General features: G+C 38.2%; 1 protein-coding gene across 1 annotated transcript in view; it reads right to left on the bottom strand.

Annotated features, from left to right (window-relative positions):
• Positions 1-10157, bottom strand: part of LOC102225267 (semaphorin-3A-like) — a 66824-nt gene extending 56667 nt beyond the window's left edge. Inside the window, exon 1 of the mRNA XM_005800132.2 lies at positions 9627-10157. Within this exon, the coding sequence (XP_005800189.1) occupies positions 9627-9741 (115 nt within the window). The 5' untranslated portion in view covers positions 9742-10157. The remainder of the gene's footprint in view (positions 1-9626) is intronic.
• Positions 10158-17642: the final 7485 nt, after the last annotated feature.

Raw genomic sequence — 17642 nt, 5'->3', positions numbered from 1 at the left:
AGCTGCTTCTCCCCTTCTGCCCCCCTCTAATAGTTCACGCTGCGAGAGCGCATCTTCAGCAGAAAAATCACCTGCTGTTAGGCACATATGTGAAGAAAAACTGTGCAAAACATGCACAAGAAATGAAAAAGACTTTAGATTCTTCTAAGCGTTCCTGTCTTTTAAGTAAAACCTAAATACCAAAAGCATGAACTAAAAATACACATTCCTGCAGACACTTTGAAATGACCCTCAGAGTATTCACTCCATCTCTGAACACACCCTCATATCCTGCGTCTCCATCTCGCTCTAATCTACAGCTAATGAGGTAAACTAATGGTCAGAGTGAGTCTGACGCTGCTGATCCCATCTGCTTCTGGTTTCTAGCAGGCCGACAAGTCAAGTGTGCCTTTGTGGATTAGAAACGCTAATGCTGCCGGGGTGAAAGGAATGCTGTGAGAAATATACGTCTGCAGGATGCTGAAGAGAGAGGCAATAAAACATATCTAGATTGTGTTACATTGGACCCTTTTTTTAAATTTAGTTTTAATTCGGTCTTACTTTGCTTTAAAAGTAGCACAAGATTAAATTCCTTTGGGAATTGTAAACAGCACTTGGATTACATGAGTAAAAGTTTTTCTCAATGTTCCCAAGTTTTAAAGAAATAATGATAAACACTTAAAACTCTAAGGGAAGCAGAAAGAAATACAGTGAAGCCAGGTCAGATTGGAGTAAATTAATACTTGGGGGAAATTGGTAGAAATTCGAAGCCTGTGAAATTTTCTTTAATTACAGACCCCCGGCCAAAGATGGCTTCAGATATTAGCGTCGGAAATTGTCCCAAGGGTGAATTTACAGCATGTCCACTGCTGTCGGAGGTTGTTGCCAAAACAAGGTTTTAATTAGACCCCATTAACTGTCTCTGTCCAAAAAGGGGAGAAACCCACAAGCATTGAGTTTCTCATGAGCGTTTTCAAAGTCTTAATAACTACATAAAGTTGAGCTGCAGGGATATTTAAAGAGTGCCTCAATCTATTGCAGAAAATTAAGTTTCAGATAGCACCAGAGCAAAAAGTTTTTTCCCCTACAAACAACACTTCTAGGTGTGCAACACTTTTTATTTTTGCCTATTTGCGATGCGAGCTGCCAGTAAATCAGGACTCCTTCCAGACGACAGGGCGTCTCCGCTCAAAAATATTCTGAAATGCGGGGTGAGGAACCAGCTGTCGTTTGACTTTAACAGTGGCAAGCGATGTTACTGTCACCACTTGGGTTCCATTAAAATTAATAACAAAGAATATCCGGAGTGTGTGCTGGATGAATGTCCCAGTGAAATCTACATTTCAGCTGCATCCCCAGCCCACAGCCTGGAAAGCACTGGCCTAGATAGGAACAGATCTGAAAGAATGTATGAATAATAGAGTATCTCTTGATTTTAATACTGCTTTGAAAGCTTTTGTGCTTTATTACTGAACTACACAGAGAAAACATAAGAGAAAGGTGAAGTTGGGGAAAGTTGAGGAGGGATATTTACGGGCACCAGGCGATGGGACCTCCCTCACACGAGGGAAATATCATCATCGAAACTGAGGACATAAATAATAAATCTTGTAACAAATACACTGCCTAGTGTTCACGCCCACTGAACTTTTTTTTTCTGTTTTCTCTTTACAACAAACTTTACTATATTTCACAGGGATTGTATGGTTTTACATAAAAAACCAAGACAAAGTAGTACAAAGTACCGGAATGAGATGTGAATTTCTTTCCAGTCCACCTGAGTGAGCTAATACTTTACTGAGGCATTTTTCATCGCAGGTCTTTCTTTGTCTGTGAATATCAATTAATATCAATCAATCTATGAACATACTTTAACTTGTATTAGACCCGGACTTTGACTAGACCATTCTAACATGTTAATAAGCTTTGAACGGAATTGCTCCCTGCCAGCTCTTTCTGTAGGTTTAGGGTTGCTGTCCTGGTGTGACAAAACTGAGACTTTTAAAGCCTTTCGTAGATTTTCTCTCAGTTTTGACCCTCTGCTTATTTAGATCTATATTCTCCATCAACTCTGATTAGCTTTATGTTGAAGAGCATCCTCACAACATGATGCTGCCATCACCATGTTTCACCTTGGGGATGGTGTGTTCAGAGTAATGTGCAGTGTTCACGTTCGCCAAACTCTAAGGCCGGTGTCCTGCAATTGTTTTTCTACTTTAACACATTTGAATTAATTAATAAAGTCATTAGTAGTTTTGTGTTGGTCCATCATATTAAAATCTGAGTAAAATGCATTGAAAGTTTTGGTTGCAATGTGATCACATGTGGTAAATGTTAGGAAAAATATTGTGAATAGGAGATGTGCTTCAAAGCAATGTGTTTGTGCTGCTTTTTCCTGCATTTTCATGTTAACTGTGTTGGCTTGGGGCTGATTATTCTTTTTCATTCAGAAAAAACAAACATTTACACAAAAAAATGAAGTTGTTTGAGAACATATGGGAAATGCAGCTAACATATGTGTGCACCGCGTCTATCTGTAACAAAACATACACGGAAACAGAAACACCCACATGAGTAAATATGCATCTTGACAGCCGTGATTTAATGGCTAAAATACCCAAACAACCTGCATGCTAATGCCATTCCCTTGGCTTACATTAAAATGTGGATGTTTGCCCACAAAGAAACAGCAGGGGAACTTTACATAACCATTATAACTTGCAGGTAAAATCTCTATTCATACCAAAAACAACTTACATGTACTCCCAATAATCTCCTGTGACTGATAAACATAAACGTCTCCGGCAAACCAATTCGTGAAGTGAATGCTGCATGAATAAAACATGACTGAGCCTCTGTGGGAGCTAATAGATTCAAGCTGACTTAATAAAGCAGGCATAGTTTTATTTTCTAACAGTGAGGAAGGTTTTATTGCCATGAATTTAAAAGGAGGTGCCAGTGATGATGGAATATTTATATGCATTCGCCGACAAGAGGCACACATAAAACATTTGCGTCCTTTTATTTTTGAATGCATACAAACAAGTCTTAAATACACTTGCAACTGTTAAAAGTCAAATTGTTTCTTTCCTGTGTGTGCAACAGCAGTCTCTCGCGTGGACAAAAGACATGTTTCACCAAACATTTTGCATTAAACTGCCTCTTTTGTCAGAGTGTATGTGTGTGAGGTAGAGATGCCATCTCTAATGGCCACCTACCAATGGCTGGGATAATCGTTTTATTAGTTAGAGTGTGTTAGCCTACAAGTTGGATTTCATCATTAAAAGACAGGTGAAGGTGTGGTACAGGAGATAATCAGAAAATTATTCAGGTATTTTGATCTTCTTTTCCTGTCCAATTTAATGGAGCTCTGTTTAATCTGAAGATAGTAAATCACACTAAAACCTTTTACTGAAGCATGAGCTTTCTGTTTAACCTTAGTTTTGTTTGGGTTTTCGATAGTTCCCTTCTGTCCACACAGACCTGTGTCTCTGTGTAATGCAAATATTATTTATTCAGGATTCCGTTTAGTAAAAGAACCACCACTATGCAATTTTACTGCATAGATTGATTAAATTTAAGGTCAAATCATCTTAATTATCCATGAATGGAACCTACCACTACTACTACTACTACTACTACTACTACTAATACTACTACTACTACTACCTACTGTGGTTCTGATTGTGCTCTAGCATGGCTAATAGCAAATTTGGGGCCTCTTACCAGACAAAACAATAATTTTGGACATTTTATCAGCAGCACTATACTACCTGTAGATCCACCTTGTCCTTTGTGCAAGGGGAAAAGAGTGGCTTTACATGTATCCAAGCAGATGCGCTTCAGTGTCCTCATGGTACGGTACTGGATTCCTAAGACATGGTTGGGGATCTGAGTCTCAACTAATATGTTTCAACAGTTTTCTTTGCTTAGTCGTGCCAACTGATTAGTAAAAGTAGATAAAATACTTAACACTGGAACCAGCTCATGGAAATTTCACTATAATCATACCAACATTTCCCAGCTCTACATTGCTTAGTCCCACCTGGTATAGTATAGTTTGTCTCCATTTGTCAAAATTAATCTAGAGGCAGACAAGCTACAGATTGTTAGCGCTGCTCAGTGTTTCTTAAGTGCTTTAGCACAAACGAGATGTTTGCTGTACTAAAGGAAAATAGTTTAACCTGCTGACTTCCCTCATCGTTCCACGATTTTGCTTTAACAGTTTCATAGTTGTTTATCTGGACTCTGCTGGTATTCAGAAGTGATACAAGCTTGGAATAGTGATCCATGCATTCAATTTAAAGCTCTTTTTAACTGAGGGTACTGAGGGTTAGTATTGCATGGTGCTGGCCTAAGAGTTGATTATGAAGCGTGAATGGAAGGTTATTAGCAGCTGATTGTTCTTACAGTTTATAAGTCTGAACCCCCAACCCCCTCAGTCATTAAAAGAAGCATTGTTGCTGGTCGCCCCATTAATGTCAATGCTTCTTGTACTGTTGTGACGTACTACACCTTGGGCTCGTAAATCATGATTGGGGTTCAATTCCCATCTGGGGTAACAAATAGAACGCACTAAAATCTCCCTTTGCCTAAAGGTCAATTGACTTAATGTGCTTCCTGTTTAATACACAAAAGAATGGTTAGCAAAGTCATCCACAGAGCCTTTTTGTAGATCCTCTGGCTTGAAGCAACTGAAGCAGGACATTTCATTTATAAAAGATCCTACAGAGGCAGAGTCTACCTACTATATAATGTTTTAAGTCAACAAAGACAAAGATTGAGCCATAGGAGGAGTCAATGTGAGGCTTTTCAAACGTATCCATACCATACCAACTGATAAGCATGGTAATAAAAGCAGCATGCTGAGGGCCTGTTTTGTTGCCAATTCATTGCACAAAGTGGGTGAAATAATGAAAGAGAAATAGCCCAAAATTATTAAAGTTTTGGGTTATTCTTAAATTCTTTACTGCACTTAAATACTTCCTCAAATCAACAACTAGCTAAACTTTGGAATGGCCGAAACTTTATACCCAGCGAAATGTGGGGGATTATGGTAAAAAAAAAATAAAATAAAAATACTGTTCAGTACCAGACAGCAACATTTTTAAAGGAGCTCCAGCATTTCTGAAAAGAAGAAAACGGATAAAAGATCCAAGTAGTTTTATGGTAGGAGCTTTATGATGGCCACAAAAAGCAAATGGTTTCTCTGCAACTTGCTAGTGGCCCTCAGAGAATGCCCTGCATGAACTCAAACTTCATCGCCCGTTTTTAAAATTTATTGAACTTGCATGTATTATTATAGCATGTCAATTTTTATTGCACTTAAATACGTAAAATTGGTTGGCAGATTTACGTTTATTCATCTTTTTTAATCATCCCCTGGCGTTCAGTCACTTGCTTTTCTTGCGTCACTCTATCATTATTATGCAGCTGCCACACTCACTTAAATTACAGGGCTTGCTTACTTTTTGCTTCGTAAATCTTTATAGGACACAATTTATTTCACCAAAGCAGTGAAATCCTTCATTTAAATGTCAGACTTCACTGTTTTGTTTCTCAATTAGTCTCATACTATGAGTCCCACGGATAAAGGAAAATCCCACTGTACACAGCGTGTTTGAGCTGCCAAACAACATCAGAGTCAAAGTGTTTGAGTGGAGCTCAAATCCTTCTCTAATTACAGCAATTCCCTTCCAAAAAATCTCCATCCTAGGAGTGAAAGCTACATCGCAGAAAAGACCACAGTGTAGAATCTCCTGCGGAGAGAAAAAAAGAGCACATGCGGAAACACATATACACACAGAATGATGGACATCATAGTTCTTGCATCCATCACACTTTTTTTTTTGCTCTCTGTTCAAAGACAGGCATATTGGCCATTGTAGATATAGGACACACAAATCTGTGCTGTTCAAAGACAGAAGGGTTTGCCTCAGTGGAGCACAAAACAAAGACAGGAGTGAGCGCTCATCCTGAAAGCGAAGCAGCTTTGTTTATGGACGTATACAGAAGCTTTTATCATAACGAATCTTTACCCACATCCAACCAGACTAATGGGATGTACAGGAACATGTGACTTACATCCGTCACACCTACACACACACGCACACACGCACACACGCACACACACACACACACACAGCTACAGTGCAGAGAGAAAAGGATTTACGCCAGTACAGGTTTCTTCTTTTGTGGTTTTTCTGTCACAATGGAATGTTTCAGACAATCAAGCAAATTTTAATATCAAAGATAATCTGAAAAGTTTGTTTGCAAATTATGATTTTCTTAATTACTGAGGAAACGGCTACCCAAATCAATTCTATGTGAAAAGGTAAATGCCAGACTTCACTGCTAGACCTGCAGCATCACAAAAACACCTTAAACAAACCTCTCCCAACACAAAGTAGGCTAAAATATTTCAAAAACCAGTCAGTTCCTAATCTAAAGAAATTTAAGAATAGATGAAAAACAAAGTCACTGACAAGTCTGGAAAGCAAACTTGGACCTTTTTGGATGGACAGTGACCCTTTATGTCCACAACAAAACCAGAACAGCATTTCAGAAAACAGAAGATCAACTAAGACAGAGTGATGGTGTGATGGCGGTGAGGGCCGTTTGCTGCCTTGGGATCTGGAAACTTTCTGTGTGTTCATGATGCTGCAACCAATGATACCCTATTGGAAATTTGCAGCTACAATCTTGGTTTAGGAAAACTTTGTTGTTCTGATGACACAGCCTTTGAAGCAGAAAGGTTGTTTTGAATAGTTTTTTTTCCATTTTGTGTTTACTTTTACTCTTTGTGTGTTAATAAAATGTGTTTGAGAATGTAAAACATTCGAGTGTAGTAAAAAAAAGTAAAAACTAAAAAGGGTGCAAATACTTTTCAGAAGAAGGTACTTCAGCAAATCCCACTGATGTCCCATTGGACAGATTCCCACTTGAGAAAATCAAACAAATCCCTCCATCTTCCTTTCTTTTGTCTTTTCCAGGTTGTTTGTTCAGCCTCAACTTATTTACAACACAGACACTTTGAGCTCCAGCTTATGCAAGGAGATGTAATCAGCTGCTTTCTCACACCACATGATTAGAGGAGGCCGAGTTTACCTTGGTTTAACTGAGGGCTCGGATGCTTCGACAATCCTTTTAATTTGTAGGAGATTCATCGTAACAAGAACTAAGAGGCCAAAATCTAAATCCTGTTTTAATTACAAGCAGATCTCTGCTTTCTCATTTCTTGCGACCGTCACGATTGTTGCTGGCAAACAACAAATCACCCTGAGTGGGTCACAGTGTTAAGCCCCACCCTGTTTGGTGAAGCTTAATGCGTCAAGACAATACCAAGAGCATCAAATCCACCCTCTGTCACACAGACATCGTGTTGAAATCCTCCCATCCTCCAGTGAGGCAACCCAATCACACTGCCGCTCCCACAAGGTTAACACATACGTTTAACTACTGACAGCTGATGCAGCACCTCAAGAAATCCATAATTTTTAAAATCCATGAAACAACAACTTTTTATTGCTGAGTCTACGCTCTGGTCCATCGTTCATCAGTGTGTGTATATTCGTTCTTTTGTAAAGTGAGTGGAGAGAAGACACACGGAAAAAACAAAACAAACGTGCTGCAGTTCTTAACCAATGAATAGCTAACATTTCATTGACTTCCTGCCATCCTTTCTCATTTATCACAAGGCTCTGTTAAATCCATTGACAAGGTTTTCCAACATCCACCACATGGATCTCACTATGGTTACCAGATCCGCCCGCAGGGACAAGAAATAACTAGTTTGGTTGGGATTTGAATCTGGGATTTGTGCCATCTGACGATCACACGCACTTCCAAATCCACAGTAGGGGCTGATGCCGACAATGAGTCAATTTATGACAGGGAGTATGTTCTTGGTTGCGAAAGTTATACGGCAAAGAATATTTCAAAGATGTTGGCAAAAGACCAAGAGGAAATAAATTTAAAAGCAACAAAATGATTCCCTATTGGAAACTTGCAGCTACAATCTTGGTTTAGGAAAACTTTGTTGTTCTGATGACACACAAAAGAATCTGCAATTACAGGATAAATGTCCTTTTTGTGTGGTTTTTAATAATACTGATTGGGATGTGTCAGAAACAGATTGTTTACCAAGAAACTAGCAAACAAAAGGCAGGTAGGAAATGTGTCTGTGTCCCATGGGACACCAAGTCACCCAGCATGATGTGGAATGCTGGGTGACTTGCATTCAAGTTAAGTAATTTTCTATAATCTACTGATTGTTTATATGGCAAGGAAAAGTGATTGTATGACTCTGAAACAGAAAATATACGAGCAAAAGGCAGCTTAAAGCTTTTAATAAGCTACATCTGGGGGTCTTATATTCATAGGGTCAATCAACACAAACAGGGATCAGAACAGAACTAAATGGAATTATGGTGTAATACTAAGTTTTTGTAAAATTAAAGTATATGCAACATTTGAGAATTGTTACTTTAATTCATAAAAATACTTGACTATAAAAATGCTCAGATATTCCATCCTATGATGCATAGCAGGGATACACAGCACCAGGAATTTTTTAAATTGAGATAAGGTTGCAAAAAAACTTGCTATAGAAATATCAAATACATTGACTCACCATTGTCCTGACACTTTTCTTTAACAATGCAGAATGCCTCTAATACTCCATAAGCTACAGCACCTCAGCAGTTAAAGATATACATCTGTTGTTGCCATTGAGGGCAGTGAGAGTCCATCAAACTGTCAAAATGTGTTGTTAATATGCAGAGTATGAATGCTTAGCAACGTCAATATAATATTTTATCCAACATTTCATCCACATGAACTGCAATTTTCACACTCATAATTTACAATGATGATTACGATTTAATAGACTGTGCAGCTCCCCATATAGGTATGAAATGGTTTGTTAACAGGTATAAAATGGATGAAGGAAAGGACAAAATGACAACTTATGGGCGTGAAATCAGGCTGTTAAATGGCAAACTGACCCAAAGCTAAAGCCACTCAGTTTGTTTATTTCACTAACTTAGCTTAGCCACGCTGGTGCATAAATGAGCAATAAAATTATTACCAAGCCTGCAATAGTAATCAGTGAAGACACAGAATCTAAGGTTAACCTTAAACTAGTGCATCAAAAGCTGGGTTTATTCAGCTTAACCCATTTCCTGATTCATTTTTTCCATCTACAAAATGGTTTAACAACTATTTTAATATGAGCTATGCTTCTCCCCTATATCAGTTTTATTTCAGTTTTCCAACAGCAATAAGAACAATCTTACAAAATACAAAATAAACCAAAAAGCATGTATACATTTTTCTTTCATTGCATCTCAAACCACTTAAAGTCATCAAGTGATTACAATTCACAAGTCTGGAGAGACCGTGAGTTGAGAGAAGAAGGTGTGGTGGTGAGGACCTCAGACACATTTTCATACTGAAACCAGACATAATAATTTAACAATGCAAAACAGAAAGAAAATCAAGAAGTGATTTCTCTACTACTAGATCAATATGTGGGTATCAACAGGAGATTAAAAACTAAAAGGATGAAAGAATAGTGAAAGTAACAAATAGTGTCTGAATACAAGACAGTCACATCATACAAACTCAGAGCACATGTTTCCTCTTACCGGAGTGTGTAAACTGCAGCCTTGGTTGAGCTGCTCGCCACGCTCCCGTCAGAGCGCCTCCAAGGTGGGCCAGCAGGACCGCTGTCAGCAGCCAACACATCTTCCTCCTCATCATGCACACTGAGCGGTAACCTGGCAGATTCAGACAACTCACTCAGCTCCAGAGTCTCCTTCCCGAACCAAGTGCTGCACTCTAAAACCACTGACACGCCTCGCAAAATAAAACAAAGTTTGAATCTGTGAGGAGTTGAAGTCTCTAAGACACTAAATCCAAAACAGTCTTTTAACAGTCCAAGTGTGTTCGCCTCCCCTCCATCCAGATCCATAAAATAATTCCCTCCTTCTTCTACGAGCGTCACCCACTCCCCGTCTGTGTGTTTGTGAGTTTACATGCGCGTGTGGGCTTCAGAGATGAAGAGGAGAATGTATTCCAAGAAAAGGCTGAGGCGTCTCTCCGCTGCCTCCTCGCAGCTTGACAGCTCTCTGCTGTTCATGTGTTGCCCCAGCTCCCCTCTGCATGTGCTTTTCTCTTTCTCTCTGTGGAAGGCGGAGAATGAAGAGATCCCAGATCTTCGTGACCACCCAGCACACACGCGCACCCCCGCGCACTCACCCCAACACACACACACAAATGTGGACGAGCTTGGCTATTCAGTGTTCTGGGAAAACCTAGTTGAAGTGGAAATGAGACAGACAAATCAGTTTTCATCATTATTCACGTCCTCCCCACTGCTTTTATCCCCCCAACCTCTCACTTGTAATATTGTTTGTTCCTCAGTGTGTTGTTTATTATAAGGTGTATAAATCTAATAGCTTGGAATAAGACTCTAAGAATGATTTAGAGATGCAAAACAAGACAAATTCAGTAAACTCTAAGTTTGTTATATGGCTACGGCTCCGTCAGACACAACAGAGTTGTGTGCAACATGTTTTGCTCTCATGGGAAATGGAAGATAATTGCTGCCTCAACAATCACTGTTGGTTTGCAAGTTTTTAAGTAAAACTAAAACAAAACTCAGGAGTTGCTTTATAATTACAGCAGGAAACCTGCAGTGCAAAACCTCCAGATCTTTTCTAAAACAACCCTCCTTTCTTTCAGCTCCACACTATGTTTCTCATTATGTCTTTCCACTCCTAGCCCACATGCATTCATTAAAACTTCTCTCTGTTTCTCTTGTTTTCTTCAGATACCAGCTCACTGGGGTAAGTGTGCGCGGGCTGAATTTTTCACCAGCTGAAGTTCAATTACGGGCTGGTGGGGACAATTTATTCGCTCCCCGGAATAAATAATGAATTTGGGTTGCGTGCAAATGAAGTCGATGCTCCCTCTGAGGATTTTGGGGATTTGTGAATGATTTATTTTGCAGGGTTGTTTTTATTGGGTAATTAGAGCAGTTTCCCGCCACCCCCGATGAACCTATTTAAATATGTGATTAATGCAATTACTGTCATCTAATCTTATGTTTTCATACCTTAGTTGATATTTCACTTTGCTTTAAATAAGTGTGACTAAATCTGCTTGTTAATGAAACAATCAAACTGGTGTAGAGAGGAATTTGTTGCCACATTGTCGTACAGACTAACCAACGTTCCCCCTGGGAAGAAGCTTGCTGCTTTAAAAGTGACCTCTAGGATGTTTCTGCAGCTGCTTGTTTTGGTAATTAAGATTAAATGATTGTGTTTGCAGTAATGAGGAAAAACCTCAATTACAGTTCAGTTAAAGTCAATCATCTGTTTGAGACGTTGGCGTAGTTTTGTCTAATTTACAGAGTTGCTGTTCTCTGTACAATGCAAGCTAATGATTCTAGGATTGCTCAAAAGTTCCCAGTCCCCAGATAAAAAAAAAAAAAAAATTAAAACACGTAAATTAATTATGAAGCAATGTGTTCTGTTGCCAAAGTTTTTATAAAACTTTGAACTGTTACTGACAATCTGATTTATCTTTAACCCTCCTGTTATGTTACGGGTCAAATTGACCCGTTTTAAAGTTTAAAATTTTTTTTAAATAGTTGGAAGTTTTTTTTTTTTACATGAAACTTTTTCTATTTGTCTTAATAGGTGCACTCTACATATAAATTTAAAATGTATTCATTTTACACATTTTCAAACCCCCCGCGTCTACTTTTTACATAGATACTGTTTGGGTCAATTTGACCCCGCACTCAAGTTGAAGTGCAAAAAAAAGATTTTAAAAAATGTCCAATTCTACAATTCTATATGTTTCCTTGCAGCTATGAACCATATTTGACCACACACACACAAACACAGCACACCACACACTTTCTCACTATTCTCTTTACTTCACTAGGAAACTGCGAGAAAGCAGATGTTCGCACAACTTTTTATGGGAATCTTTTCTGTTCTTGTGGGCAAACTCCACCCACACTGAGTGACACGCAACAGAAGTGGAGGAAAACATAAATACTCTCTGCATGACTCATTTATCTTGATATTGTTCAGCGGGTCAATTTGACCTTCAACAGTATGCGTGTCTCAAGTTCAATTATAAAGATCACCCACTGAAAAAAAAGTGTAATATAAAAAAATTTACCAAAGATCAATTTCAAGGAAATTATAGTTTTTTTGTGTGTCTAGGTTTTTATCAGTGGACATTAAAAATGTAAATTCCATTTTTTATGTCCAAATGAGTAGATGAGCAGGTTGTCGTCATTGATCCTTAATTTCTGAGAAATAAACAAACGTCATTGCATAAATATTGATTGAAATGGTTAGTATTGGAGTTAATAATCAGATACAAAAATATTTTGGTTTCTGACACTATTGCATGATTAAACACTCCCTGGGTCAAATTGACCCACGGACATTATTGCTGTACCCTAGAAACGAACATAAGAGAAGGGTTTAAAAAAACAAAAAACTAATACAAGACGATATAAAACTGTGCTAAAACTACTTTTTTTGCCATAAGAAGTCATCCATTATTTATAATAAGGGCATAGATGACCTCACACAGTCTGTGTGTCATTTCCAACAAAGCAGTTCTGGTACTAAACCAGGGCTGGTGCCTCAACCAGTTATTAACTGGTTTTATAAGAGAGCTGGATTGGTTTACCACAACCAGAGAGCCAACTCAGAGCCACATCACTGTGTCACCAAAAAGCTTTCAGGCAGTAAATGTTTCATCCTCCCTCTGCTTTGAGGGTCCATGAAAATAGTTTAACTACACAAAAGCTCTTAAGTATCTCAGTATCGCTGCAATAGATGCCTGTGAACCCTAATGGCACCATTCTGCTTTATTAACACAGCTTTAAATAGCACAAAATGTGGGTAAATGCTTTAAAATTATTTGTCATATAATCCCGGTTCTGACCTGCACCAGCAGCAGTGGAAACGGGAGTAAAACACAATATTACCAGCGAGATTTATTAATAACACCTAGTGACAATAAAAGACTGGCAGAGTTCAAGAACTGAGTCGTTTATGATATTTATGGATTCACGGGAAAATATCTGCTGTAAGCTCAACGCAATAAACTGAAAAATGGAAACTCCATGTATGAATAAACAGTGTAAAGTTAATTTAAATTTCTTTTCATGCCTCAGAGTTTTTACATCCAACTTGTTCCTTAACACAGACTGAAAACAAACTGGAAAACACCTGTGCTGTAATTCTTTCAGCCCGTTATCTGCTATCCCAGTAAAAACCAGTCCCTTGTTCTATAATTTGTTTCGTACTCAGAGTATGTACTATCACAAAAACTGGACCCTCATTTATTGAGAAACAACTGCTTGATAGAGATGTAGACTCTGCTGAAGCTTTGAATTTTACCCAATCGCCAACATTTGGCTGTGAGGTATGTGATGCATCAGTTTGATGCTTTGAAGCTCACCGGAAAGGGCCTGCACTATAAACAACCGCCCTCCGCTGCGAAGAGAGAAGTGGCTAGCCAAACAAGGCGGCTGTTAACATTAATCACACACAACTTCTTCTGCTCGCTAGTTGACGTTCTACCAGGAAAGTCCAGCTCAATGGGAAAAAGCCCAGTCCAAACACTGAAGGGAGACTAGAGCAGAATTGCAAAGGAAGGCAATGACCAGGTTAGTTATCTGCTGAAAGGTACTCCCTCTCTCACAGCCTGAGTGAAGCGCAGACATGCTTTGGAAAATCAAACCTCGTTAAAAACTAGCTTGTTAAAACACTTTTACTGGTACAGATAATAGCTAATGTTGAATCTCCCTCCCTCAGTAACAGTGTTCACCCTGAAGAGTGTTGTTACCGGTAACTGGCCATGCTCAGGAACAATGGGTTCCCTGATCAAGAAAAGACTGACTGGCTGGTCACCGTCGCTGCAGCGTGCAGCTATAATTTATGGAGAATATGGTGCTGAGCGCTAAAATCAAACTGCACACTTTCCCAAACCTTTGCAGACCATGCAGGAACTTTGCACCTGTTAATAAAAGCCATGAACATCTTCTCAGTCAATGCAGGTAATGCCTTGTTCAAAAACTTCTTGTTATTCTAGTTTGTTATTGCTGTCTGAACTATTCTGAGGAGAGATGTGCAATAACGCAAATATATAGCATTTTGAGAAACATTGGGCACTGGAGTGATTACTTCAACATCTGAGTCAAAGAATCATTAGGCGCTGCTTCTTGAACATCTTTTTCAGTCCTCTTATTGGCCATAACCACGAGCAGCTTTTGTAGAAGAACCTCATAAAATATAATGCTTTAAATCAGAACCCTAATAGCAAAATTTAGCCATCCACTCAACAGCAGCAATCTGCAGACTGTTCCTGCTCCTATCAGAATCAAAAATCAAAGGGTTGAGAGATTAAAAAATAAAACACTCCGTGTGACGTTCCTCTTTGTGAAATGGCCCTAACAGACAGACAGAGACCTCCTAAACTCGCAGGCCATTAACGGGATAATTTGAAGCTCGATGCCAACATCATCAGTCGGCTTGTTAATTACAATAAATGAATGTCCAGTGAGCACGGACAGAAAGCCTCTGGTTCTGGTCAAACAAGTGACCTAAATTAGTTAATTAGCGTTTGAGCTGTAGCTTTTGTTCCCGCTGTGACAAGTCTCAGATCCTGCCGTGGCTTTTTTCTTAGAACCACATAAACATACGCACTCACTTCCATTAGCTCTGGTAGATTCCCTGTGTTTCCTACATAAAGGGAGAATGGAGCAGTTAATGAGTACGCAATGCCATCTTGTTGTTCTGTTTGTTTTCTGACCTAACATGACCAATTCACAGTTCTCAATTACTGGCACGATGGTTCTTTATGGAAAATATCTCTATTAGTAATATTCTTGATGTATTATTTGATTAATATGCAACTGATAAATCCAACTAAGCTTAAAAGTTACAAATAAATCCGTAATTTTTATTTGATCTTTACTATAATATGAACATGAACAAAGTTATATTATTATTCATTTTCATCACAGGATTCCCCCTTGTCCCAGAGTGGGTGGTGGGAGACAAAAAAATATCCATCATCATCAGACATGGTTTTCCACTCTATGCATAAAGTTGTTACTGAACTAGAGAGCCCTTCCGTGACATCCTACATGCAAAAAATTGCATTACCACAGATCCTTCCTCCCAGGAGCAGTGAGGTGTTATAATCTCAACATACTCAATAAGTGTTGACATCCCTGTTGTCATTTGCAGATTTTCCATGTCTTGTCAATTGCTGTTTTCATGCACAATCATGTTCAATTCTATTCTACATCTATTATGTACTTCAGAGGCCCCAAACCCTGCTCTTTACTGTTTTTCTTATATTTTAGGTGCTTCCCTCCATCTGCGCACCTGGCCTAAATGTGATTAACAATAACAGACTTCCACAGAAATTTGGGGCATAATATTGAGATAATGCAATCATTTGACACAGGTGACCTGGAGTGGGAAACATCTAAAACATGCAGGACATTGCGCATTGGGTTGGGGACCACTGAAGCACATGATTTAGTTTTTGTAACATTGGACGATAATTGCTGAATTAGCAAGAAACATTAAGATTATTGCACAATGATAGATTTCAGCAGCTGAGCAGCCCACTGTTGGTCTTTCAATATCTTCTTTGTGCTGTGTCTTATATTTAAATAGGAGGCCAACAATGGATGGCAGGCATGGCCAATCAACCACAGACAGAGTGGGTCTATGAAGCAATGTTTTTTTGAATTATGCCGCATTGAATCTGACTACAGCTACAAAACGATAGAAAGATGCCACATTTAGAGTAGCATTTGTCTATCCAAAGCTTACAAAGTCTGCCAAAAACAAATATGGATATGCATGAGTGATTCCTTCATGCATTTGCAAGTTACCCATGGTAACTGATGCACCCCCATCACAACACAGATGCTCGTTTTAGCACCCTTTTCCGATGGAAGCCTGGATGGACTTTCTTATCATGGCTACATACATTCAAATGTCATTTTTTTTCCCACAAACAAACTAATACTGAAACACGGACCTACTGACTTATTTACACGTCTCAAATGAACTTGTCTGTGATCAGCAGATGTCTGGAGTTTGTTTGTAGAGATAGATATGTCTTTTTCTCTCCTTGTATCTGTTGAGATTTTATTTGCACAAATTAATGCTTTACAGATTACATTTTTTTCTTGCATATTACTTATTTTTCAGACCCAAACAAGCATTTAAAGCATAATTACAATAGTCTGCCGCAAACAATAGCAGATAATTTTGCAGTAGACCAGCTTTAAATATGAAACCTCTAAAAAAAAACAGAGTATGGAAGGAGGACTTGGTTGGCAGATGGATGGATGGATGGATGGATGGATGGATGGATGGATGGATGGATGGATGGATGGATGGATGGATGGATGGATGGATGGATGGATGGATGGATACAACCCATACAACATCTACAGTCAGATTCATGTCCTTTTCTTCCATATAAACCTTCTAACCAGACATTCTTCACAATTTTCCTGTAAAATATGATTAGATATATTAGGATTGCCAGTTTTTCCTCATATGATATGAATAGAAACAATACACTTTGCCTACTATGGTCTCATAATATTTTCTTATAATATTTTCATATGAGAGAAACCTATCAAAATATATGCTCACTTTATGAACGAAAACGATTTCCTTAAGAGCAAAATAAGACGTATCCTACAGAGCTAAATGTAACAGCGGGACTATTTGCTAAACTGACCCACTGTGATAGACATATTTTGTTAGCACAAACATCAGCTCCCTACAAGGTAAGTAAATCATATAAAAACATAAACTTACTAGTTTCGAGTCGTTGTCAACTGAAGCTCCACCACAAGACAGTGCTGCCATCTAGCGCTGATTAAAACCGCTGCACTCAGGCGTTCTGATTCAATAAGATCTCGCGATACTGCAACATTTGCGTTTGAAGTGTCATATTGCTCGTTTCTTTAATTTTACAAAAAATAAAAAATATCAAAGAAATCTACGACTACAAAGCTTGAAATAAAGACGGGTTACAAAATGAAATTAAAGAAGAACAGGAAGTGTTATATATATATATATATATATATATATATATATATATATATATATATATATATATATATATATATATATATATATATATATATATATATATATATATATATATATATATATATATATATATATATATATATAAATGTTTGTAAAGCCCGGCTTTATTTGTATTGTAATTAGATATTTCCGCCGCTGGAGGTCAGTCTGAGACAGTTTTTCATTTCAGTGGCAACAAGACGATGTTTTTTTTATGCGGATATTTTTTTTCCGGGCTGAGTGACAGTTTTCGCCGCCTTACTTTTGACCTTTATATGGTGCTTTTAATATCATGTCAATTCTTGCGAACTTTAAAATATTATGAACCAAAAGAGCCCAATTAAAGTAAATATTTCAACGCAATTTAGTTATTGATAAGATAAGATAAGATTTATTTGTCATTGTCATCAACAGATTACAACGAGATTGAGATTTGCTCGACTCGAGTTAAGATGCAGGTTATGTGTATATACGTAATATACATAATATATTGTT

Source organism: Xiphophorus maculatus, chromosome 1 (genome assembly GCF_002775205.1).
Source record: "Xiphophorus maculatus strain JP 163 A chromosome 1, X_maculatus-5.0-male, whole genome shotgun sequence".
Classification (NCBI taxonomy): Eukaryota; Metazoa; Chordata; class Actinopteri; order Cyprinodontiformes; family Poeciliidae; genus Xiphophorus; species Xiphophorus maculatus.
Note: the sequence above shows the minus strand (reverse complement) of the source record. Positions and strands in the feature narration are given on the sequence as shown.